This window comes from Lissotriton helveticus, assembly GCF_964261635.1.
Source record: "Lissotriton helveticus chromosome 1_1 unlocalized genomic scaffold, aLisHel1.1 SUPER_1_unloc_26, whole genome shotgun sequence".
NCBI lineage: Eukaryota > Metazoa > Chordata > Amphibia > Caudata > Salamandridae > Lissotriton > Lissotriton helveticus.
Window position 1 is genome coordinate 740,825 of NW_027611666.1, and position 27,504 is coordinate 768,328.

At 43.5% G+C, this 27,504-nt stretch overlaps 1 protein-coding gene across 1 annotated transcript; it reads left to right on the forward strand.

The window, feature by feature from the left end:
- Nucleotides 1–5,825: 5,825 nt before the first annotated feature.
- Nucleotides 5,826–25,647, forward strand: LOC144805803 (uncharacterized). The gene is given in 4 exon segments (XM_078672283.1): nt 5,826–7,448; nt 7,507–7,651; nt 7,719–7,865; nt 25,553–25,647. Coding segments are annotated over 4 exon segments (2,010 nt in total).
- Nucleotides 25,648–27,504: the final 1,857 nt, after the last annotated feature.

The window sequence follows — 27,504 nt, forward strand, 5'->3', positions numbered from 1 at the left end:
GCTGCGGCTCAGACCGCAAAGGAATTTCGTGGCAAGGGGACAATTTGTCCCAACCACATTGGTTGCGGTAGAGAGCCGGTGCAAGAGCCCGAGCCCACTCTTCTGCAAAATGCTGCGCATGCTCAGTCGAGACAGTGTGCGCGAAACTGGGAAGGATCACCTCCTCCCCTCGCGGAGCTGCGAGCACAAAAGGTGGGGGCCAGTCAGCCTCGGAAAGCAAAATGTCGTACGTAGACGAAAGGTTCTCCCAAAACACCCCTCTGACAGTACGCTGTATGTCACCTTCAATTAACAGGACAATTTCAAAAAGTCTTTCAGGGGGAGCTAATCTCGTATCGGCTGTTTCTATTACAACAAACACTTCAGTCGCTGTCACCCTCAGTAGTGGACGGAGCGCCTCTCTGACTATGGTAATCTCCGCCGCGCTGTCCAGCAAGGTCAGAGCCCACGTCAGATTCCGAAGCCGCGTTCTCACTATCTGTGGCATATCTATGCGCTGTTAAGGCTGCGACTTTCTTTTTCGCAAACTGCGGACGCTTAGGCGTAGAATCCTCCTGCTTCACTCCGCCGTCCGTCTGGCGGGACTGACCACGTCCTTGTTGGCCACCACGTCCACGTCCACCCCCTCCTCCTCCACCGGTCTTCGGGGCCGATGTTTCCTGAAAGGAACGAGGAGAGCGTTGATCAGAACCCTGAAATCGATCAGGTGATTTAATCATCGCGCGATCGCGCAAATCATAAACTTTTTCTGTCGGCGCAGGTGCTTGTACTGCAGGAAAAGAATCCTGAGTCTGTGTATTCTTCTTCCCCTGTGTCTGTTTCTTAGGCCAATTTTGTTTTTTGGACTTGGGCTGGACATCTGTCACTGCAGATTGTCCCTGAGGTAGTTTTTTCTCCTTTACTGGAAAATATTTCAGACCTCTACTTGTGCGGCCAATTGTCTTATAAGCGGCCACCACAATCTTTGCTAACTGGCGGGGTTTGTCGGCATCGGGCAGAGCAGCCAAAGCATTCGACACCTGAAAGTTAACTGCATCTCCTTTAACATTGGAGAGAATGAGATCACTTACAATCTCAAAAGAACCACACAGGCGCATACCCAATTCAACCGCTGCCTCAGGACCGTGATCATTCTGAACACGTCTAATGATTTCAGGCAGGGCAGTCATAGACGGGGTGCCGAAGCACCTTGTATAAACTGCCGCAAATGTTTTTCCCCAACTTTCACAGTCAACAAGTTCAGGAGTTATATCCTTCGGTAGAGTAATCGTTAACATTCTATGTTTATCAGCAGGAGTAGAATTCGGAAAAACCGCCTCCAGTTGATCAAACTTCTCTGCTAGCCAGAATGGGAAGTCATCGTTGTCAACTGGACGCGCACCAAAAACCGAATTAACCATCACTGGATTGAGACGCATTCCGCCTCGATCCACGGGAGCGGCCGCACCCCCCTGGGGACCACCAGGAAGATGTCGACCGATGTATTGCACTAAAGCACGAATCACGGAAATGGAAACAACATGTAGCCTGCGAATTTCTGCTAGGGTACAAGCCCCGTGATTCGGGTGCGGGGTAAAGCCACCCAACGCAGGCCAATTCGTTCCTGGAATTGAGAGCGGACCTAACCTCGCTGCGGACAAAGAGTGGGGGAGGGCGCCATCAAACCAAACTCGATGCTGCCAATGATCAATAGGTATTTCCAATGCCCTGTACGGCGTATACTCAGCCGGGACATCCGAGGCGGTGTAGGAGTGGAACAAACCAGAATTAGCGTCCACAGCCGGAAACGTAACCCAAGAGTAAAACAACTCGTAAGGAAACGCCGGATCTGCACATACCACGAAAATCACAGCCATCCCATCTACTGGGACCTGGTACGTCTGAAGATGGTTGCGTACCGCTACGCGACTATGCTGCGCAATAGCCACCGCCGCCATGACAACACTGGAAACAGGAAAACACAAAGAAAACTTTGTAGCACAACTGGGTAGTAATTCAAAGAAACCGTTTAAGAAAGAATCAAGCTTGAATAAAGACCTATTTAAAAAAATAGGTAGGTTTCACCGACACCCCGTTTTCCGGAAACGGATGTGAAGGGGTTAAGGCATGAACGATAAACTACTCGAGTGTCATGATATAAGACCACCGAAACCGTTGGGCGCCATGTCGCAGGGTTTCTGTACTCACACAGAACTTTGCACAGAGGAGTGGAACCTCGGCAAATTAGGGTGTCCCAAAACTTACCTTAGCAACCAACTCACCCCTTACCGAGCTAGCTACAGTGTCTCATTGGACATATCAAACTTCCAATGTTTAGACAAACCAGAACATGAACTTACAGTACCTCAGGGTACGTGGGACTCATGAACACTCTTTCGTTATATTATCATTACAAACCAGAACATGGAGTAAAGAAGACACATGTGCATTTGAAATGTTTATTTACTAATGCCGTCTTCTCAGGCGCAGTATCTTAGATAATACAAGTATACTTATTATCAGTAGCAAAATTATCAGCATAGTTACTAAGACATAAAAAGCGAATGGTGACAGCATGTTAACATGCTGTAATGAATAAGAGTTAACAACACTTATATCTCACCCTCCCTAACACATATATTATATTATTAGCTAAGAAGGTCTCTTTGGGTTGTTTTAGGGCGGGCCCATACCTTAGTGTCCTAGCATGAAGGAATCACATCAGCATACACCAGCTCTCTCTGCATGTGCACCGCATCAAGTGTGTTAACAATTCTCGTGCAAAGCAATATCAATCCCGCCTCAAGCCCAAGTTGGCAAAGGCTGCACTTGTGTTATGACTATGAAGGCGTGGAGATCAGACCTCATAACAATACCATATCGTGTTGCTCCTGAAACTTCAGCACTCTCCGTGCAGACATGGTTTATTAAACAAAACTGATATCAGAGCAATAACATATTATTCTCACATACACCACGGCAAACCACTAGGTTGAAAGCTAAGTCAACAATTAAGGGTCGTGTGCAGAAGTTGCAAGAAAGGAAAAATGGCGTTTAAATCTCAAATGTACCTATGCTAACTTAACACGATATAAGGATATATAGGAGCTATACAACAGTATATACGTAAAATCAGGCGGCAGGCCAAGGCTCCTCTGTGCTCCTCTGTGTCTCTGTGCCCTGGAGCAGCCGCCGCACCAGCAGCACCGCAGGCCAAGCTTCCTTTGACCCCTGCAGCGGCCGCCGCACGAGCAGCACCAGCAGCGCCTTAGCACAGCGGTGCGGGCAGCGGACGTTCCTGCCCCCACAGCGATCCATAGAACTTAAAGCGCCCGTATAACAGGACGCGGGTGAAGCGGGAGAAACCTTCGGCAGTGGGAACCGGTCAAAAAACAAACCCTGGCAGTCGTCCCAGACTCCTCTCCGCTTGCTTGTCAACTCCTGCTCGGCTCGGCCCCTCGCCTCTACTCGATACGCTCTGCCGAATTACAGGCCGACAACGACTGTGAACACCAACATAGGGAAGAATTGTGTGTTTCCCCCAGTTAGAAAAAAACCAGCATAAGTCTTGGCTGCTTCTGCTGCACCCAGAGTCTTATGTGTCTTTTCAGTCTAATTTTTCTGTCTGGAAAAAAATTGTGTCCTGATTTTCTGCACCCAGTAAATCCAGGTGCAGAAAAACCTAACAACTGATAATCAAGTGGAATAAAATGAACACATAAAAGTACGCCTTGATTCATACTCTGGACCATAGTTGAGGGATTGGTCTAGACATAATCCTCGCAGCACACAATAGATTTGCTTGAAATTTGCTTGAGATTTGCCAAAACTCAAAAGTCAGGATACCAGATACAAGTAGGTGGTAACTCAGGGCAGGGTAAAACGCCTGTTGTCCGTAGAGGAGTCATTCCGTTCCCAGAAATCTGCATTACAAATTAATTAATAGTATATATATATATATTTTTATCTGTTTAGTGCCAGTCCATACGACTTTAATATTTGTCTTTGGGATTCTATGTTACAACTCCATTGGGTACATGTATCCTTAATAAAATGTTTAAAATTCTACAAATCCTCACTCCTACATCCAAGTACTCTCATGCTACCATTCCACACTATGCTCTGCCTGAAAAACAGCTCAACTTTTTCAAAATTCTGCATTGATTTGGCTTGTACATTATATTTTTGGAAATGTACATGTATTAACTATTTAATTTTAATACTTTGGGTGATTGAAATTACGGACGAAGAAAGCAAGATTTAGCACTAAGCAACTGAATGTCAGTGCCATAAGAAGGATTATTTTGAAAAACTGAAGGACATCCAGCATTCTACGTTTAAACAATTTCCAAATATCTAAGTGTGTCGAGGAAAGTACTATACCTGTAAGTGAAGTCTCTAATTTTGCTTTTCATTAACCCAGAGCAAAGGCATATCTGTGCACACAGCATCAGAAATAATTTAGAAAGACCACTTCAGCATCCTCATCTGAAATATTATCAGAAAGACAAATTGCCTCAGCATGACAGACTAACGTTCATCTAAAGCATCATGTAATTCTTGAGAGGAAGCACACACTGCATCAAAGAAAGTTACAACAAAAGTTTCTTCTGGATACCGCAAAGAAAAGACGCTGAAAGAAGACTCTGAAGCTGACACGTTAACAACCAAAAGATTGGAAAATTACCTTTGTTCAACAACCGTTTTAACCAGTTTCGCAAGTTTGAGACTATCTACCTCGGGATATAACACCTCGACCCACTCTGCTCACTCTTGCAAAAACCTTAAAAGTTCACCATTTTATTGTGTTCATGACCATCTCAGATTGTTTCCTTTTTATTGAGTACTGTTCTGTAATTCTATGTAAATCACCTCAACATTATCTGTTGTGCAGGAGTGATATGTAAAACTGTTAAATATAAAAATGGATTAAAGGAGCACCGTTGCGCTATAGCTAATGTAAATAAATCCTCATCTTCAGGACTACAAACCTTAACCTTACACCAAACATAGAATTGGTAAAAAGGAGCTGATGTTCTGTGACTAATGATTTTCAATATTACTGTGCACGGTCTAACCCCCTCAGTTACTGCCTTTACGTCAGTGCAAAAAGGTACTTATCAGTTTATTAATTAAATATCAGACTAACACCTTATTACTGCATTGCTAAGAACCTATTCAAATAGACTTGAGAAAAACTTCAGTCACAAAATAAGTTGCTGCCGGATAGGCTATCACCTAAAGACTATTATCTGGTAGAAAAATTTCAACATGTGTTACAGGGCTGCTTCCAGACATATTTTGCTCAATTCAATTGTTAAGAAAATTACACACAATTTCTTTTACAGGTAAATGCTGAACATTATCTAAACAAGCTCGACTCTAAAATCAGGTTCACCCTTACCGTGGCATATAAGCAAGAGAAAACTAAACGTAGAGATATTAACTCTAGGAATAAACCTTATAAAAACACGGACTGTGAGAACAATTTCAGTGTTCAAACCCGCCTCAATCGAGGCAAAATAACCGAAGTTGGGGAAAAAAGTTACCTGTGCCAAAAAAGATACAGCCATAAATCTTATCTCACAGAATTTGACAGAATGCACACTGGGGGAAACCACTCTCAGTGCAATGTATGCCAAAAAAGTTTCAGGCGTAAATCTTATCTCACTGAGCATATGAGAATCCACACTGGAGAAAAACCTTATCAGTGCGTTGAATGCCAGAAAAGGTTTAGTATCAAACCAAGCCTATATCGACATGCATTAACCCACTCTCTGGAAAAACTTTACCAGTGCGGTGAATGCCAAAAAAGTTTCAACCGTAAATCTTATTTCACTGAACATATGAGAATCCACTCTGGGGAAAACCCTTATCAGTGCTCTGAATGCCAGGAAAGGTTTTGTAACAAACAAAGTCTTTCTCGACATGTAATAACCCACTCTGGCAAAAAACCTTACCAGTGCTCTGAATGCCAGAAATGTTTCATTTACAAAACCAGTCTCACTCGTCATAGAATAATCCACACTGGGAATAAACCTTATCAGTGCATGGATTGCCAGAAATGTTTCATTGACAAAAACAGTCTCACTCGGCATAGAAGAACCCACACTGGGGATAAACCTTTTCAGTGCTCTGAATGCCAGAAATGTTTCAGTTGCAAAAGCAGACTAATTGAACATACAAGAATCCACTCTGGAGAAAACCCTTATCATTGCTCTGAATGCCCAAAACAGTTCAACCGTAAATCACTTCTAACTGCACATTTGAGATTCCACACTGGGGAAAAACCTTATCAGTGCTCTGAATGCCAGGAAAGGTTTTGTAACAAACAAAGTCTTTCTCAACATACAATAACCCATTCTGTGGAACAACCTTATCAGTGCTCTGAGTGCCAGAAATGTTTCAGTATAAAAAGTAGTCTCACACGGCATACAAAGATCCACTCTGGGGAAAAACGTTATCAGTGCACTGAATGCCACAAATGTTTCAGTGAAAGAAGCTATCTCACTCACCATACAAGAACGCACACTGGGGAAAAACCTTATCAGTGCCCTGAATGCCCAAAAGATTTCAAACTTAAATCACTTCTAACTGCACATGTGAGATTCCACACTGGGGAAAAACCTTATCAGTGCTCTGAATGCCAGAAATGTTTCAGTGAAAAAAGACATCTCACGCTGCATATACAAACCCACACTGGGGAAAAACCTTATCAGTGCTCTGAATGCCAGAAATGTTTTAGTGAAAAAAGACATCTCATGCTGCATATATTGACCCACACTGGGGAAAACCCCTATCAGTGCTCTGAATGCCAGAAATGTTTCAGTGACAAAGGAAGTCTTTCTCGACATACAATAACCCACACTGTGGAAAAACCTTATCAGTGCTCTGAATGCCCAAAATATTTCAAACTTAAATCACTTCTAACTGCACATGTGAGATTCCACACTGGGGAAAAACCTTATCAGTGCTCTGAATGCCAGAGATGTTTCAGTGACAAAATGAGACTCACTAAACATACAAGGATTCACACTTGGGTAAAACGTTATCAGTGCACTGAATGTGACAAATGTTTCAGTGAAAAAAGCAGTCTCACTCAGCATATAAGAACCCACACTGGGGAAAAACCTTATCAGTGCTTTGAATGCCACAAAGGTTTCAGTCAAAAAAACAGTCTCATTCATCATATAAGAACCCACACTGGGGAAAAACCTTTTCAGTGCTCTGAATGCCAGATATGTTTCATTCAAAAAAGAAGTCTCACTTACCATATAAGAATCCACACTGGGGAAAAACCTTATCAGTGCTCCGAATGCCAAAAATGTTTCAGCCAAAAATCTCATCTCACTGAACATGTGAAAATCCATACTGGTGAAAAAAATTATCAGTGCTCTAAATGTCAGAAAAGATTCAGGGGTAGAGATGGTTACAAGCGCCATAAGAAAACACACCATCTAAATAAATCAGTTCTCCGAATGCCAGAAAAGCATTAATTTTAAACTCAATTTCACTCTTCATGAACAGACGCTCACAGGGGTAAAACATTACCAATGCTGTGAATGCCAGAAATTCCTATTTGATAGGCACAGCCTCACTAACCATAAGCGACTCTATATTGATGGAAAACCTTATGAGTGCTCTGAATGCCAGAAAAGCTGCAGAGAAAAACGTTATCTCACCATGAGAAAATTGACACTGGAGAAAATCCTTATGCCATAAAAGCTTGAATCTGAAAGACAGTGTTATGCTTCATGAGAGATCCCACTCTGGGGTAAAACCTTATGAGTGCTCAAAATGCAAGCAAAGTATTGGTTACAAATTACTTCTCACTTGACATGAGCGAACTCACACGAGGGAATAAAAGCCTTATGTGTTTTCTGAATGTCAGATAAGGTTTAGTCTTGAATACAATGTCACTTCACAAGAGAGAAGTCACACTGGACTAAAACCTTATACAGGAGGAGAAAGCCAGAAACGTTTTACTCAGAAAGGAGATCTCACTAAACATGAGAAATACATCCACATGAGGTGAAAAGTAAGACGTATCTTGAGTTGCAGAAAAGCTTCTAGCAATCTGACTTTACATGAGAGAGCACATTTATTAGTTGCAATAGGATTCATCAAAAAACTCTTGCAGGATAACTTAGGCTGCCCACATGCAACCTCCAAAGAAATTTCAGGCCTGGAAATATTTTTAATTGCAACAGAATCCACAATTTGAGTATCTGAAAGTTACACAACTCTCAAGGTCTTTACTTTAGACAAAGAAGTGTCAGTGGTTGCAAAAATCAACTGATTGCCAAAAAAATCACAATAATAATGTCTTAAATTTTACTCCACCCAAAAGGTTTCTACTCACCCTTGTTTCTTAACATATGACTGATATCTATATTTTCACGATAAGATTAAGCCTATGCAGAGTTCCTCAATGAGGAACTCTGCAAAGTGATAAAAAACTCTGGCGGTCTACGCGGAGTTCCACTAGCAGTGGAGTGCGTAAGGGTCATGCCGTTTGTGGTGATTTTGATCTCCTGGTGTTTGTCCCGCCCTGTAAAAATAATCTCGAATGGCACCATGTGCAGCGCAAGAGGGTGCAGCTGCTTCTACTCGAGCGGCAGCTTTGTCAATGTGAAGGAAGGTTTCTCAACGCGAGTGGTTGTGACCTGCCGCGACCACTCGCATTGAAAAATCCGACCACCCGCTTTGAGAAATAGCCCCAGGAGGTTGATTTTGCTCGCCAACTAGACCATGGCAGGCGTGAGCAAGTTAAAATCTCATCAGGAGGTGGATTTTCCCCGCTCCAGCACATGACGTTGAAGAGCGCGAGCGTAGAAAAAACCTTGCTATGCTCCATGAACCGGAGTTTTTAGGATCTATGCGAGCTCCGTGGAAAACTCCGCGAGCAGAGTTCACCACCCAGAATGAGATAATATACGACACCATGAAAACATAACAAACCAGTTACTTGCCTTCGGTAACGCTCTTTCTGGTGGATACTCCTTTACCTGCAGATTCCTCACCTTGTGAATATCCCCCACACCCCAGACCGAATCCTCAAACTTTAAAGCAGTCCTGCTGCACGCAGTAGGAGACATCATGCAGCTCAGTGTCGACATCATTCTGCTCCAGAAGTGACAAGCGGAGACTCCTATAAGCACTTACCATGCGCTCTGTGAACAACTACAGAGGTCTCTGAGTTCATTATCTCACAGGTCTGTATCACATATGCAGGCCCTGGGCAGATATTAATTCACCATTTTTATCATGATTAGAATTCAGATTAAGTCTTTTCATTTCCAAAAATTCTAATTGTATTCTTAGCAGCAAGGGTATATATAAATCGTTGAGTGATGACTGCGCAGTGCTCAAGATGAAAGTGATATGATGATAAAACAGTCCGATCCACATTTTGTACACAAAAACAGGGCTGTAAATACTTTCGTACAATACAAGTTAAGCAAAGGCGATTCTTAGAAGACATAATTTATATGAAATAGTCCCTGTATAGTCAATGTTTCGACCCTTCCAGTTAATTACCGTGGTCTCATCAGGACGGTAGATCGGCGCCTCTCCAAATTGCCCATACCACGGTAGGGTAGGGGTCAGTTTGGGTGGGGGTGGCAATATCTGTCTTTTTTCCAGATGCTTGGAAAAAGGCATCGATTTTGCCACTTCTAAAGACTCCTTCCCTCGATCCCTAAGATGTAAAGTATTACAGATCCAAATTGGTCTTTTCTCTTCCCAAGGAAATTTTAGAAAAGGCCATGAATCAGGAGATCACCACCGTCTTCGAAAATACGGACTGTCTGGATCCTGCTCAACACGAGTTTAGACCTTACTACTGTACAGAGTCAACCTTATCGGCAGTGACTGAAGACATCAGATCCATTATAGATAGAGGAGATTAATGCAGCCTTGATCTTATTGGATCTTTTGGCTTTATTTGATACGGTTAACCATTTCTCTTTAGTAAGCCGTTTAGAAAATATAAGCATCAACAGTACTGGTCTGAAACTGACCAGGTTCTTTTTGTCAAACAGAGGGCAATTTGTACCTTTGGAAGATTTTACCTTTGCCCCATTTTCACTTCCTTGTGGGGTCTCGGGGATCTTCAATAAGTCCGACTTTGCCTAATGCCTATAGCATTATTATATTATATTATATTATATTCATTGAACTAGTTTGATCCTGTTGGTTCTCTACATTCTTTTATGCCAGTGATACCCAAATAGTGGTATCGGTTACTGCAGAACACTGAAAAAGTGGCAAAAGATTTTAGAACAAGTATGACTAGCATCACTAATTGGATGCAGAAGAATTTCTTAAAATTGGATACAGAAAAAACAGAGTTAGTGCTATTTTGTAAGGATTCCTCCTTCTGGAACACCTTTTGGTGGCCACACAGTCTCAAGCCTTTTCCACTCCGAGTCCGGAAGGCTAAAAATTTGGGTATTCGTCTTTGACTCAAAACTCACTTTTATTGACCACTCCAATCAGGTAACCTCTTCCTGTTTCCTTATGTTAAAACATTCAAAGAAAATCTTGCCCTTCCTTCCCATGGAGCTTAGGAAAAGTGTCATCCTGGTTCTTGTGGTATCTAAAATGGATTATTTTATTGATCTTTATATGGGCTCCCAGTTGTCTTCTCAATAAGTTGCAAACAGTCCAAAATGTGGCAGCAGGAGTGCTGAAGAACCTCCCCAAATTCTGCTCAGCCTTTGAAGCCATTTATGACTTCCATTGGCTGCCTATTAGGGAAAGAATTACATTCAAAGCCTTACCATAAGGCACTGCATCAGGTTGGCCCTCCCTTCCTACAAGATGTTCAAATGATATGCCCCTTCTCGTACTCTATGGTCCAGCAATACTAGGCAAATATGTATACCCAGAATAAAAAGTGTCCATTGGGGAGGAAGACGTTTCTTCTACTCCACTTCCAAATGGTGGAACTCTATCCAGTCATTTGAGGTCAGCCTAAACTATTGAAGTTCAGGAAGGAACTTAAGTCTTTTCTTTTCAGCCCATAGTTTAATGTTCTCATCTAACTGCTAGGCAAATATTTAGGTATTTTATATCCCCTACTGTCAGGTTTCAAATGACACTAGTGCCAAGATGCCTTTTTGGTAATTGTGTGCTTGATAAAAAAAATTACATTAACATTATCAGACTCTGCTAGCTGCAGCCTGATGATGATAATATAAAATAAACACAGCCTTCCCTTAACTTTAAAAGGAAAATATGACCTTGTTCTTACTTAAAAATTAACTCAAAGCTGTGAGTTAATCCAGTGGTGTCTGGGAGCTGCTGGTAACTCGCGATTGACTGGTTGAAGACACCTGTTTTACATTTTATAAAATTCAGCCAAAAGCCATTCCAATAATGTAGGTGTTTGTTGTTTTGGGGTGAGGAGTCTGTTGTGATTTTGAGCCCATACATTCATGTTTCATCCTTTTTACATCTTGAGTTCTTATGCGTCCACTGTATTCCTGTTTACACTGTTTCTTTTTTTGGTGTTTTTAAAAACCTTTTCTAAGAACATGCATTGACGAGGTTTCATTTTTTTTCTCCCAGTTGATTTATTTTCTCCCTCCTTTGTGGATTTTTTTGCAAACTGTTCAATTTTTTCCATTCTTTGGCAACTCCAGTGTAGCATAGTGCATAGGTTTCAGTATTTATTTCCCTTTTTTGCTGAGGGTGATTTTAGTATGAATTCGGACTTTCCTTACGCACTTTTGCTCTGACTTTTTCCTAATCCAGTTGGGTTGCCATAAGGCAGACGTTGTATTTGAAATTCATCTTCCCCTTGTCACCTGATCTTATTCTCTGGTTTTTTTCTGACCTATATTTATACTCGGTTTGTACAAATTTGCTTCAAACATTTTTAGTTTCCCTTTCTTTGCAGGTGGTTGATCTTGCCCATTTTCATTTCTCTGTGTTTATGCAACCTCATTTGAAAGAATGTAAAGGTTTCCATTGTGATTTCATATCTGTTGCTTTTTTTTTTTGTTGCACGTACTTTAGAGCAGACTTGGTTGCTTTTTGAAATTAGTTTTACCAGAAAACACAAGGAGATGATGGATGGAGTGCTGAAACTTTTCAGACACTCGCCTCCAGTCACAGATCTGGGTTGAGTCCGTCATCGTTCTTTAGCTCATTTCGCCACCCCCAGTTCAAACCAGGCCATATGCAATTCAGTCTTGCCCCTATGCCTCATGGGAACAGTCCAGACCGTACTGCCAAGCCAGGTCTTCCATGGACCGGAAACCATCATCCTGGGACCGGTTTCGGATTAACACCCGTCATCAGCCAGGCTAGCTTGAATCCCAGGATGCTTGTTTCCAGTCCAGTTGAGACCTGACTTGGCAGTTCCGTCTGGACTGTTCCCATGAGACACAGGGTTAAGACTGATTTTTATATGGCTGGGCTTGAACTGGGGTGGAGAAGTGAGCTTAAGAACGATGATGAATTCAACCCAGATCTGTGACTGGGGGTGAGTGTCTGAAAAGTTTCAGCCATTCGTCCATCATCTCCTTGTGTTTGCTTTGTTTGCCCTAAGTTGGCAGGGTACGCCCAGACATGGGTCCCTTGCTTACTTTGCCACTGGATTCAAGCTAGCCTGGCCGATGAGGGGTTTTACCCTGAAACTGGTCCCAGGATGCTTCCATCTGAAAGAGAGACTATTAGTTATAGAATCCTTACCTTAGAATTAACCCCAAGCTGCAGACCGGATCCAGAGAAATGTTTTCTTAGCAGTACACCTGCGCTTTAGTAGGTGGGGTCGGTCGACTCCGTGTCTGGCGTCGTAGTCGCCGGGATGACGTCTCAGTGTCTACTTAGACGCCACACTTGCGCGCTGACATCAATTTCTTTTCGCGCCAGCCAACCCAGATCGGGAGAGGGCGTGCCTTTTAGTCAGTTTTTGACTAAACCCTTTTTCGACTTTGGTCGACCTCTTTTTTTCAGTCTTTGACTTTTGGCAGCACGAGGGATGTCCCATCCTCGGACCGGTTTCAAGCCCTGTGACTCTGGACTCAAGTTGATGTCGGTCACCGCTCTGCATCTCGTGTGCCTTTGGTTCCTGGAGCGCGACCACGATGCAAAGTAGTGCTCCGACTGCCCAGCCATGAACCTGAAGTCTTTGCCCGAGCGGTCCCGAAAGCATTTGGAGGCCTGGCAGTCCACTCCGCGCAGCTCGAAGTCCCCATCGAGAGGAAGGTCGCTGAGTCATCACCATTCCTCTTCGAAGCCTTTGCACTCCTCAAGTAAGTTGATGCACAATAAGAAGGCAAAGATGCATCATTGCTCTTCGCCTTCTCTCTGTCCGTTGGCCTACGCGTCGGCCTACGCGTTTTCTGGGTTTACTCTAAAGCGCTATAATAAACATATTCAATCCTTTTAGATTTGATCTGTTTGTACTGGTTTCTATTGCAGACAATAATCTAGATTTAGACGAAGGATCAATTCCACCTATGGCTTTTAAACTCTATCAATGATCCCTATTAGTGTTATCGCAACTAAAACTGTAATAGAACTGATCTGAGAGATGGACCTTCAAGTATTATGCTCAGTCAGTTTATTAAACAAACTATGGGGTTAAAATCTGAATAGATTATATCCACAAGCATTGCCTGACCACTGTATTTTACATTACTAGATTACTTATCAGCACATTGTCACTCATTTTCTTTTTTTCGAGGACCACGTGCTGGGTCTGTTTGAACTCTTTTAAAATATGACATTTAAATGTCCAAAAGTTCAGGAATTCTAGTTTCAAGCCTGGTCAAACCTTAATGAATGTTACACCAAAAGATGCCCTTCTGTTCCTACATTTTATTTTGCACCATGATTCAGAAATGGTATGTTTTTGCTTTTGGAGGTTAAATTCTCAACATATTTATTGTTGTTGCCATCCGAAAAATTATCACTAATTAAGAAGATAACAAGTGGTCCTGTGATGCTTGCTAGAATGGGAAGTGTTTGATTAGAAGGTGGATTGAATTAGGTGCCAATTTCACAAAAATGTATGGATTTTGTATATATTTAAAATTGTTGATTTCCAAGAAGGCCTAAATCAATAAATTGAATTGAAATTCAAGTTAACATTTGAATCCTATTGTTGGAAAAGATGTGATTTTGAACCCCATGAGGCAGTTCCTTTCCAGAAAGCATTCAGGTTGTAATCATGAGTCAAATAATGCTGAGGAGGTTAAAATATTCAAATTGAATTCAAATTACACATGAAATGTTCATTGTCCAATATATTTCTCGTAGTATTTTAGTGTGCAGACTTTATTGCTTAAAAAAATAATTAGTATTTCTTGTTCTTTATGAACGTTTCTATTGTTGAACTTTAAAGATTGCCCGAAATTAAGAATTGTGCTCTACATAACTTTGCTGTGTTACATTATGTTGATTTTATGTACAACTTTTGTCTCTTATGTGTATGGCAACTGATGTTTTGTTTTGCTTTAATAATCAGCTTATGTTTATTAGGTTTTATTATTCAATAAAATGTTTCAAACACAACAAATGGTAGTTGATATGTATTTACAACTGCAGCATTTTTATTGTATGGGCAGCTTCAAAGGGGCCAAAAATATGGTCTGTTGGATGACGGAGGACCACATTGGCATCAGCAGGGGGAGGTTTGGGCAGGTGATTGGGGATACATGTACGGTTGGAAGTAGGGGAAACAAAGCATGTACATTGTGTGGACTGTGACTCCTGGAGTTATTGTGAGGGATACCATGCTACCCTGTAAATTAATCCCCTAGTGATTATTATCAACAAACCTTATTCGGTTTTATAAAAGTAAATGATAAAAGTCATTTACAAAATGATAAACCACCTTCCAAGTTACAGATTGACAAATATAATATGTCTAGTTAATCAAAACCCAAGATACAAATTCATGAATTACAGTACAGAAGTTCATCTCAGCTTGACCTAAGGCTAACAGCGACCAGTAAAAAGTTAAGCGTATGCAAAACAGTGTCATTAGAGAGTAGTTATAAAAAGATAAGAGCTGGTCTCACCCGCCTAAAACCTGCTTTTTACGTCTCGGCCTACGAAGGCTGCGCTTGGGCAGTCCCGCTGTCGAGAGTTTATGTTTTTTAGTATGGGAGCTTGAACCTGCCCCTCTTTTCCATTGGCTGGCCTCCTAAACGGAGGCCAGGCATTGGAGGAGAGGGGCGTCACTCTGTTTAAGCCCGGTCTTTTTGGGATTCGGGGGTGTGTTTTTTACATTCTTTCTCTTTTCTTTCTTTCCTCTTCCCATTGGCTGGAATTGTACCTTCCAGCCAATGGGAAGAGAAGAGAACGAAAAACACGCCTCCGAGGCATTCCTGCTTCGCCTTGGAGAAACGTGGTGGTGTCATGGCAGAGCTCCCCCCCCAGTCTGAAAAGGACGGGGCTTATCCACAGCTGCTGCCACCATTTTGCTTGTCTCATTTCCTGTTTTCCTATCTCGTTGCCATTCTTTCTTTCGTTGATTTCCCCTCTCCATATTTGCAACATTTTTCTCGTTCTGTCTATCCCATTACCATTGCCTTCATTCTCCCTCCATCCCAGGCTGTCCCTTCCTTTAGCAATGCACCATCCTCACCACTCATCTCGCTGCCCGTCCCCGCCCCCTCAGATCAGCACCTAATGAGCTACCGCCAAGGCTACGGAGTGACAGGCACGGACGGAGCCCTGCGGCTGACTCATTATCTTCCTCCAGGACAAGCTACCAGAGGCTAGTATCACCTCGCGACCCTGGGAACGCGGTCTGCCACCCGGCGAGCCCTCACCTGCACCCACACACTGCCGTCAGCCTCTATCCAGTACCCCCAACCAGCACAGACCCCCACTCTCAGGGAGGAGTCGTTTCACTCGCACCAACCCTCCCTGACATGGGCGCCCAGACTTACACCCACATCACAAGTGAGACCCTCACTCCCCTTGGAGCAGGAGTCGAACCCTTCCGGAATCGAGGAAGGAGTCGCTCGCCTTCAGTCCGTGGACTGAGTTTGGGAAGAAAACTCTCTCACCTAACAACATGTTGGTGGTCACGCACCAAGAAAAGCCCAACCGGATTGGCTACACGCAGGTAAAAAAAACACACAGCACCAGACCGCAGCGTGAATACGGAACTGCACGTCATTTATTTTTTTCTGAAGTTTTTGTTGGTTCGTGCTATTTACGTTACTTTGTGCTCTGTGGTTTTGCTTTCGTAAAAGGTCGAAGGTCGATAGGTGTTTGAGACCAATGGGAACCGTGCCTGATGTTTCTGAGGAGTGGTGCCGCGGCCGGGGTGACTGATGCTGGACGCTGGGGCTCCGGCTCCGGAGACAGGTAAGCCCAGCCCAGCACCACCCTCTGAGCTTCGCCCTTGTCATTTGCCCTTTTTTTCCCACTCTGGACCTGTAAGGCTCCGACAGCGCCGGGACACTCTTCAGAGTAGCCGTGCGCTATAGAAGCACCCCCCTATAACATATAACATAACACCATGCGACTCTGGGCAATAGTTTACTTAATCTTCCCAGCGGCCCCCAGCGCCAGGATGCCTTCGGGTAGCTGTGCGCTTTACAAATACTGGATTTATATAACTACGTAAGACTAGGTTAGCTGTGGCAGTATCGGTGGCCTCCCACACGGAGCCGATTTGAAAATAAAAATGCAAGTAGCACGCTACTGTGTGGCACATGGGTGCCGTGCATAATTTTAAAAAGACATGCACGTAAATAGGATTACATATGTGAGTTGCCGGCCACCAGCTTGCTATTAGGCGCACAAGCGCGCGCGACGTGCACAGCAAGCCATATGGTAGCTGTGCACATCACGCGTGTGCTTGTGCGCGAGATAGTAAGCTGGTCGCCGGGAAAGTAGCACTTTTCAAAGCAGCTACTAAATGTCTCGGCCAGACTAGCACATGTGCTGGATCAGGCCGAGACCTAAAAAGTATCAGCTGCCTGTATTTACTTAGGAACGGTGGAACTGAGTCTGCTACTGAAGAATCCTGCCATCCTATTTGTGTGTCCTCCAATGCGCAGTAACACAACAGGACACAGTTAATTAGTCTGAATAGTTTAATCGTGGGAACAACGAGCCACTGCTCCTCTCATGACAGAAGAGAGGCACCAACTGACTCTTCATGGAACTTAGACACAGAGAAGCTCCATGACAACACATGGGATTCTGTATGGAATCCAAAACAAGCATATCTAAGCATAACATATTACCTCTTTTTGTAAAGAAAACAAACAATAAAATGCATAGCAAATAATGAGAGAAAGCCGGAAGCATAAAAAAATTGGAAAAATACAAGAGTACAAGAAAAATGTATGGTAGAATACAGTTAATGCAGATTATGCACAAAACATAAACATGAGAAGCATGAAAAATGCCACAAAGTTGATCATAAACATAAAGAAGATTGCGAGTGATTGCTGAAAAGTTCAACGCAGCTTCCAGGGAAGCCGTCTAACACACATAGACTTCCTTGGCACCTGACTTGTCGCATTGGTTTCAGACACATTACTTGGAGAAACATTTGCAGGTCCTGTCAGATAAGAAGATACAGAAACATTTGCAGGTCCCGTCAGAGAAGAAGATACAGAAACAGTTGCAGGTCCTGTCGGAGAAGAAGATACAGAAACAATTGCAGATCCTGTCGGAGAAGAAGATACATTTGCTGGTCCCGTTGGAGAATTGGTATTGCCTGCAGACACGTTAGTCAAACCAGAAGGTTTATTCACTGCAGACTAAACTTTGACAATTTTTATCCAGATTCCACCAATGTCCACCCCTTACCATAACGGCACCACCACAGACTTTCTCTACACAAATGGGTTCACCAAAGGACATGCCACCTTTTCTTACAAAATTCGTGTTTTTAATACGAACCATGTCCCCAGGAGACAATCCAACTGTCTTCGCAGATTTCTTCAGATTATACCGGCCAGACATCTTCTTCTGTGATACTTTAACACGAGACTCCAAAGCAACATTATCCACACAACATGAAACTTTGTTAGAAACGGTTCTTAACAGCCAAGCCTGATAAAGAGTAGAAGTAGGTACTTTACCTTTAAGTGAAACAAAAGGTGCAATTTTTGTAAGCGAATGTGGCGTTGTGCGATAAAACCACAACATGGATCTGACTGCACCCTCCACATCAAAACTGTTGTGTTTAGCCCACTTGATACATTCCACTACTACTCTGTTCATTCTCTCAACTAAACTGTTGGTTTGTGGGTGTCCAACAGAACTTCTTAAATGCTTCACTCCGGATTCACTTAAAAACTCATTCATTTCTTGATTAACAAATTGCACACCATTATCTGAAAGTATTGCCTCCGAAACCCTTCCCTCATAAAAGTCTCTTTAAGGAAGAGTATGGCATTGCTAGCAGTGGGAGACGCACACAACTTGACTTCAGGCCATTTGCTGTGAAAGTCCATTAATACAAACGCAAAACGTAAGTTGTGGGGAAGAAAATTGAATGGCCCAACCAAATCAGTGCCCACCTTAAGCCATGGCTTCGTAGGAAAAGAGATGGGTTGAAGAGGAGGTGTAACAACTGTCAAAGCCTTTTCTGCTCCTCTACATACAACACACTCCTTGACCCTCCCTTCTATGTCTTTGTCCATAGAGGGCCACCAATAGTGTAGTCTGAGACGTTTCTCATCCTCGTCGCCAAAATTATGTTGTGTCCTCCAAGGCGCAGTAACACAACAGGACACAGTTAATTAGTCTGAATAGTTTAATCGTTGAAACAACGAGCCACCGCTGCGCTCATGACAGAAGAGAGGCACCAACTGACTCTTCATGGATCTTAGATACAGAGAAGCTCCATGACAACACATGGGATTCTGTATGGAATCCAAACAAGCATATCTAAACATAACACTATTGGCCTGTGAAGGAAGAAGCCTGTTAACATTTTATTTATTTTGAAAGTATTCTGTAGTGCAAACATGACCAATTCATGTATCAGAGTGCTTTACAGTTTATATTACAAGAGGGGAACAAGCAATCAGAAACAGAACCAACAAAGCAAAAAATACATAATAATGAAGAGTCAAGGGATTCTCACCACCATAGAAGCTGTGCCACAGATCAGCAACTGTGACATCAGTGTCCACTGGAATAACTAGTCCAAAGCAGAGATTTCTTCATCAAGAACCTTTTGACTTCCTTTTTGAAGAGGACAATGGAAGGATTCACCCTGACTTCAGGGGGGAGGGAGTTCCAAATCCTCAGTGCTATACCTGAGAAGGCTCGATTGTAGGTTTTTTCTTCTTGAATTTTGTTTGTTTGAGCAATAGTGTGCTGGAGCTTCTGGAGGCTTTTGCACCGCATTTGAGCTCCTGTTTCTGCGTGAGGTACAGAGGGGTGTTGAAGTGAAGGCTCTGTGTGCCATGCTTGCAATTTTGTATTGTATCCGAGCTTCATATGGCAGCCAGTTCAAGGACAAAAGGTCAGGGGTCGGCTCAGTCTTATGAACTACTCTTTATGGGCAGTTCTGTTGCTAGAATTTGGTTTTGAAGCTTTATGCTCCTTTGAATTCACACTCTAATCCTATTCTATTCTGTGGTGGGCAGACTGTCACACCCAACCTTCACCGCAATACATGGGACAGTGGGAAACTTTAGCCATCTCACGATGAGGCTTGGCATTTAATCTTCGTTTTACCAAAATATGCTGGTTGTGAAATCTATACTTAGTCTGGACAGTTTCCACAGCACAGTGGCATATCTCTTGGTGAGAGGAGTTCCTGAGTCCAACCATCAGAACAACTCACAACCCCATTGTGTAGTGACCGAGATGGAAACTTAAATCGAACTAAACACTGGTAGTAAGTATGTGATGATAAAACTGCGCTGTAAAACAATGATAATTTCATTTGACCCTTGGGGAGAGAACACCCAGTCTCATAATACACTCACTAAAATATGATGTAGTGAGAAAGTAATGAATCTTGAAACAAGGATTTCTACTCTGTGGTTCATCAATTTTCTTGTAGATAGTCAAATAACATCCTTACTATGTCTCTGTGCCCTAATTTCTATTATTTTATAGAGGTGGGCGAGCCAGTGAAGGGTGCCCGGCTTTAGCTCAGCTCGGAGTTTACTCGGATCCTCGGGTCAAAGCAAGCCAAGCCGTTTGTCTGCCTCGGAGGCCTTCTTTAGGGGTGACTGACATACATTAAAAATCACGTTTGACTTTGCCCCAAATGGTGAAGACAGAGTTGGGATCCAGCAGTTTACACTCTTCTGCAGTCTGCATTTGCCATCTTCTTGTCAGTAGTTTACTTGGGCTACTCAGGGGGGCACGAATAGTGCTTCAGGCCCTGGTTACCCCTTTAACACCCATGCTCTGGGTACCATTGATACCATGTAGTAGGGACTTATAAGGGGGTTAAAGTCATTGCCAATTGGGGATGGCAATTCACATATATCAAATTTCAGCCTGCTCCAGAGCACTTTCAGAGTCCTAACCAACAGCATCTGGAGCAACAAGTTTGGGGGTGACCATCCAATAAGTGTACTGTCTGCATGATGATGACTGAGGCAGACTTGGGGCCTGCGTCCTGTGAGCCCTCTCTATATTAAAGTACGGGGATAGCTCTCTGTTTAGAATCCATGTTTTAAACTAGTCTCCCCAGTTTGTTGTCCTTCCGTGCCCTTTGGCAGTCCCCCCAGCCACAGATTATTTCTGCACGATCGGCCTTCTGCATCTTCCATGCATTGTCGGCTCATTCAATCTTTTATGCTCGTGTAGCGGTGCCTGCCACATCTTGCAGGGAGGAACTTCGGCCCTCTGCCTCCATAGCTTGCCAAGATAAGTTACAGAAGTATTGACAGAGGAGCGAAACACCTACCCCATAAATCTTGTCTGTCAAGTCTTTGTGGTTGTCTTTGATCACTTGGAGTACTGCTGCTGTGTAAACTGTCACTTCCTGTGGTAGTAGGGGAGGCCCTGTACTCCTCTCTCTGCCGACCCAGCAAGTGCCACCAGTTTGGTGTATTTATCTATCTGTCCCTATCCCCCTGCAGCCTTCTCCTTCACCATGTTGGCAATCCAATAGCCAGCATGAGTATTTGCTCCCTTGGGCACTCACACATCCTCAGTTTCTGTCCCAGGGCAAACGGTTGCCTCTGGTGCAGTGCTGGGCCAGATCAATGCCACTCCCCTCACTCCTCACCTCTGTGTCTGTCAGCAAGGATTAGGCCGTCGTTATCCAGCGCCATCGCCAAGTTGGTCCTCTTCCCTTAGAGGCTCCCACAGGGGGCCAGAATTGGTGTGAGGAGAAGGCCGCCTCGCGTATAGAGGCAAAAATAAGAGAGGTGCCTATTTGCCTCTTGCGTCCCCAACTGAATGTCATTTGGTGACTGCCAACCTCACGGTCCACTCTGAGGTCTTGGCAGGTATTTTCAGCCCTGTCTTCTCTCTCAGGGGAGCCAGCAGCAGTGGGGGATATAGCCGAGTTCGATCCCCAGTCCCCAGCCGCCACAGCGGGAGTCCCCATGGGATGACCGCTCCTTCTCAATGTCTCTTTATTGGCCGCTGACCGTGTTTTCAGCTCCTTCTCAACTCATGGTGGGTCCAGCAGCAAGAAACAGTGATGGGGGGCAGGTAGTCAGCCACCAGCAAGGGCTGATCCCTCTCCAGAGGGGCAGGATACTGGAGGATATTCAGGGCCCGCACAAAGCCCGTTTAGATTGCAGCGGCCAGGAAAAAGATCTTCAATTAGTGTAGTGTGGAGACCACTGATAAGTTTCCTATATTTGCCCATTTTGTCTCAGTTGGAGTTAGTAGTAGAGTCCGAGATGATATTTGATTCACTCTGGAGGTCTTGAGGGCACAGTTCAACTGCTGGTAATTTGCAGAGGTCGAGTTCCTCTCGGAGAGTTTCAAATGTTTTGAGGGCCTCCTCAGGAAGGACCTAGCTGCTACATTTGGAAGGCCAGGGGTGAGACGATCTATTATTCCCCAGTGGAGACATCGTCCAACAGCAGGAGTAATCAGCTGTATCATCTATATGGGTACAATCTTGAAGAATCAATTCCCATGCTGGTGTTTGGTCTGGACTCCTCATCCCCTTCTGAGCTTCGGCTTTTAGTATTGTTTCCTCTGCATGTGGCCCATTTGATTAGTTCATTTCCCCACTCTTGGAATGTGGGTCCCCTGAGGGGTTCCAAAATAGGGTTGTCTAGCTTCGTGCATGAACCAGGGCTATATCTGCACATCCCGAGGAAATCATATTGGCCTTAGGTTTAGGAAATATGCCTAGGAGGCAAGCTGCTGGGGAATTGTATGTTATGCCCTGTTGCAGCAATTATGTAACCTGTCTCTGTTTCCCAACTTTTGGTCCAGTTCATTTTGTACCTGTACGCTGTAAAGTTTGATATGGTGGCCATGAGTGCTGGCAGCGAACGTTCTAGGGAGGCTAAAGAGAGGAGTATGTTGTCTGCTTACAACATAATTTCCAGGTTTCCGGCTTTGGTTTCAGTTCCCCAAATGTCTTCTGAGCAGTATAGGGTGAATGTGAGGGGCTCTGGGGCTATCAGGAAGAGTATTGGTTAAAAGGGGCATCCCTGCCTCATGCTAGGTCCAATGAGGTTCTTTCTCTTTCTTTCCCTTTTGCTCTCCTCCACTTCTTTTCTTGTCTGGCATCTGTTTGTTCTCATCCAAGTGTGCACTTCACATTATCTGTTGTATGCATGCTCAGAATTTAGATTTTACTAAGTGTCAAGATTTAGAAAGTCTAGACTATTATGCATTTCATCCCTAGCTTTATCAACATCTACTTTAAATTCAGTTACAATATGACTGCACTTCCCAGAACCCATTTGAATGCATGACTACAGATAACTGCGCCTGGTGCACTGTCATGGCACACTATGTCTCGTTGTTAATCCTCCCGTGCATGCAGCAAGTCCTCTTCTCTGATAATGAACATTGAAAACAAGATGCATAGGCTTTTCTGGTTTCCGTTTCTATGTGTTCTAAATGAAGAACACTTTGGTGCCATTAAGCTGTGTTGCTGTATGATGCAGCTGAGACAGTAAAGACCCTTGGGGCCCGCGGCAGGCTTTGGATCATTTGCTGGAGGGTTTCACGCTGTGAATTAATTTTATTTTACATTGTTGACTTGTGTCAACGGCATTTTGTGTGTATTTGAAAAGCAGTGCTAAGCATGTGGGATTTTGTAAAAGTGTGCAGGGGCTGTGTACTTGCCGGGCATGTGTGTGAGTCGCAGAAGGCCCTTTATCTTAGTGTGCTGTGCAGCGTGCACTGTTGTGGTGCATTCTCCATCTTGTGTCAACAATGACCACACCTCAGTATTGTTCCATTAAATGTGGCCACGCTGGTTTGTTCAGGTGATGTTGCAAAGCGTGAGTAGGATGAGAGACCTATGGAAAGTCATGGGTAATACGTGGTTCAAAAATCTTATTCACGGGCTTAAAGCTGGAAAAGGAATGTTGAAAGCAGGAATATTGTAGCGAGGTGCAAATGAATAAATGTAAGAACCGGTCCTACCTTTATGGTTAAAAGCGTGGAGAACAGCCGAGGTATAGGAGGTCTGGACAGAGCCATTTGACTAGAGTGTTTTGGGTGCTGGGCATGGTCCAGGAGTGAAAGGATGCTAACAGGCTTTCGGCCACCATCCGTGCACTCGCTGCACAGATGCACCACAGCTTATAACTCGTATGCAGCCTATCTCAAGCTCTAAAGTTAGAGGTAGAACAACTAAACAACAGACCAGCCCAGCCTCAAAACTGGCAAACTAAAACTAGCTAAAAAACATTTGAGAAAAGTAAAACCAGAAAGTAAATAAAATCAATCAACTGCTGCTCTACAGCATAATGTGGAAGTTATTTATTTATCTAAAGTTTTACATAGTGCAAACATGACTCAGGATGTTATCAGAGCACTTTACAAATTATCAGGGTGCAAGAAAGAGGCAAGGCCGACAATAATAAACAATACTAACAATCACAGTAACAATACAGGAAGTAGCAGTATCCAATCGGGGGAAGAACGCCTATTAGTCCAAAATAGCGCTACATAAACGATTAGGGTGAGAGGAATCAGTGATGGCGGGGAAATGAGTGGGGCATAAAATAAATACAGAACATTAATACATGAAATACATTTTTGGAAAAAAAACAACTGCTTGTGCAGGCTGGTCCTTCTCGCACCGGTCCTCTTCTATTCCAACGCCACAACCAGTGCCCCAGCTAACCTACTTAACCAATCGACGCACTGCTCTCTGCCTGAGAGAAGCTCCAGCATTGGAGGGAGAGGTGTGTCTTGGGGCTGCCGAGGACAGTAAAGGCATGTGCAGGCTCTCAACCCATCTGTCTAAGACGGCTGAGTTGAGAGGTTTATAATGCGTATTTCAGGCTGCCCTTCGGAAGACGGTCGGCCAAAGGGACATGCGCACTATAAACTAGTGCACAGGAAGCCCACCACTCCTGCCACTCAGCAGGCTCCGCCCCTTCCTGAGTCAGGACGGGGGGACGTAAAATTAAATGGTGATGAATTAACTTAATTATCATGGTATTTTTAGTCTTAGTGGCTTTTCTGGGGGCGTTTAAGTGGGGTGACGCTCCTTCCCTCCAATGGAGGCGCCACTCGCAGAGACACAGGTAAGACAGGCAATAATAAATAATAATGACCACCGCAATAACAGTATCAAGAGAGCTAAAGCAAGAATGTGTTCATTAGTAGCACTTTCACTTATTTTTTAAAAGATGCAGTTGAAGAGTAAAATCGGATTTCAGATAGTAGGAAATTCGAGATTCTCGGGGCATTGCCAGAGTAGGCTCGATTGTAAGTTTTCTTCTTGAATTTCTGCAGTTTCAACAGTAAAGACGTGGTGCTTCTTGAGGTTCTAGAGCCACTCGGCAGCTCCAGTTTTTTGTTCGATGTACCTCAGGGTGTTGGAGTGTATGGCTTTGTGTGTCATGCATGCAAATTAAAAATTAATTTGTGCCTCGGTAGGGAGCCAGTTAATTGATTTCAAAGAAGATGTGATGTGGTTTTTGCATTTATATGCAGTAATAAGCCTTGCAGCTGAGTTAAGGGAGACCCTAAGGGGTCCAACTTTGATCTAAGAAGGCCGCAAAGGGTTCAATTTCCATAGTCCAGCCTGGAAATCACTAGGGCTTGAGCACCTGACTTTAAGTCATTGAGGCGGAGGAAGGGTTTGATATTCCTTAAAATGCCCATGTGTAAGTAAGCTCCTCTGGTATCTGAACTGACATGCTCCTGCATGTTCAAGTTCTTGTACAGCATTTATTCCCAGTGATTTTGTGGAATAGATGACAGGCGGTATGCAATTTAGGGCTGTTAAATGTTTCATTCATTCATTGATTGTTTTGTGATTGTTTGGGGGTGCAATTAAAGGAGTTGGGTTTTGAGAGTATTTAGCTTGTAGTGGTTGCAGGACAATGTTGATTTTTTTGTAGAGTTGCATTGAGAGACATAAAATCTTCAAAGGCGGAGATTCTCAGGTAATGTTGGGTGTCATTGGCGTACATGTGATAAATGATGTTTAATGATTTCAAATTTTCAGTTAACGATTCTACAAACAGGTTAAAGAGAGCGGCTGCGAGCGAGGAACGCTACGGAACCCCTAATGAGACAGGTGTGGAGTTGGACAGCGAATGATTAATGTTTATTCTTTGTGATCTATTGTAGAGGAAGGAGGCGAAGTGTCTAGGACGGGACCAGAAAGCCCCATCCTGCTTTGCAGTAAGTCAAGGAGGCTGTCATGTTTCACCGTATCAAATGCTGATGAGAGGTCAAGGAGGATTAGAAGGCAGGATTCATTTTTATCAAGCATTTGTAACACAATGCCAGCTATGTGAGCCATGGCTGCTTCAGTGCTGTGTCCCTGATGGAAGCCAGATAGGAATTGGTTTAAGATTGGAATTGCTCTGTGATTGCATAGCTGGGTATGGGCACAATTCTAGAGGAACATTGAAAGAGTCGGGATGCTAGAGATCGGGCGGAAGTTATGCAAATCAGTGTGGTCCGCTGTGGTTTTTGAAGAATGGAAGTTATCTGTCCAAACTTGAGGCAGTCTGGTATAGTGTCGTGAATTAATGAATGATTTACTATTTTGGTTTAGAGTGGGAGAAGAGGGTTTTTAATCTCAATGAAAAGATTTGAAGAAAGCGGATCGCTGAAGTGGTTTGAAGGTTTAAGTGTTGACAGGATTTTTAGTATGGTCGTTTCATCAAAGGATTTGAATGAACACCACGGGGAATATTTTTGGAGGCGTGTGTAGGACGCTCGGGCCACACGGGTGGGTGGGGACTGACATGTGAAGGCTTCGGGAGGAAATCCAATGCAGTATTTAAGTTACTTTGAATCTTTTCCGCCTTTCCCAGGAAGAAGGCGGCAAGTTCTTTGCGGTTAGGCTGCAGATTAGACCCAGAAAGCAGATTGGGTTTCCTATTAGACTGCAATTTAACAAGTTCAAACAGTTTTTAGGTCGATTCCTGGCATTGTTTAGATGTTTCCTAAAAAAGTTTGCTTTTGAGCTATGTATGCATTTGTTGTAAATGATTCTTAGAGATCTCAGGTACTTGAGGTGTTCGAGCAAGGAGGAGAATCTCCATGACCATTCAGCCAATCTTAGATTGCATCTTTCCGTGTTTAGACTACCATTGTACCAAGGCTCGGAGTCTTTGGTGGATACTCTTTTTAGTTGGAGAGGTGCCATAGTCTAGAATGTTTGTTATTGAATTAGTGTAATGATCAGTAAGGTCCTGGACATCTGACATGTCTTCGGGAGGGGGAAGGATAGAGTTGCTGATAGATGTTAGTTCATTCAGGTTTATGTTTCAAGGGTTCCTTTTCCAGTGTCTAATTTTTTTATTTGAACCTTTTTTTAGGACAGTTATGAGCAAAGTGATGCAGTGATGGTCTGTCCAATCACATGGAATGATAGATTCAAGTTGAATGGAATTAGCTTTAGAGATAATTACATCCAAGGTCGCTCCATGGTTGTGGGTAGGACTTTCGCATATTTGGATAAAGTTTAGATCAGCTAGGAAGGTTTTTAGGCTAATCACTGATTGGTCATTTGGGTCATTCCAGTAGAGGTTGAAGTCACCAAGGAAGATTTGGACGCAGTATACACCGGAGTTGGTTGTGATGATTTCCATAATTTGTTCAATGGATGGGAGGTTATCTCCTGGAGGATGGTAAAACGCATGCAGTTCGTATCGAGGCCTATCTTTACTCAGGATATCGATGCCTAGATATTCACACGAGATGAGAGTAACGTTTTGTGCTTGCTTCACAGAGAGATTATTGCAGTGAGTACAGGAGTTACCTCCACCATGTCTGTTTCGTCTATCTAATCTGATGATGTCATAGCTGGGCGGTGCTAGAATGTCGAGCGTTGGTGTGGAGGAGTCATTTAGACAAGTTTCAGTCAGGACTATCAGGTCAAGATCATGAGTAAGGAAAAGGTCAGCAATATACACTGCGTGTTTAGATGCCGATCTGCGATTG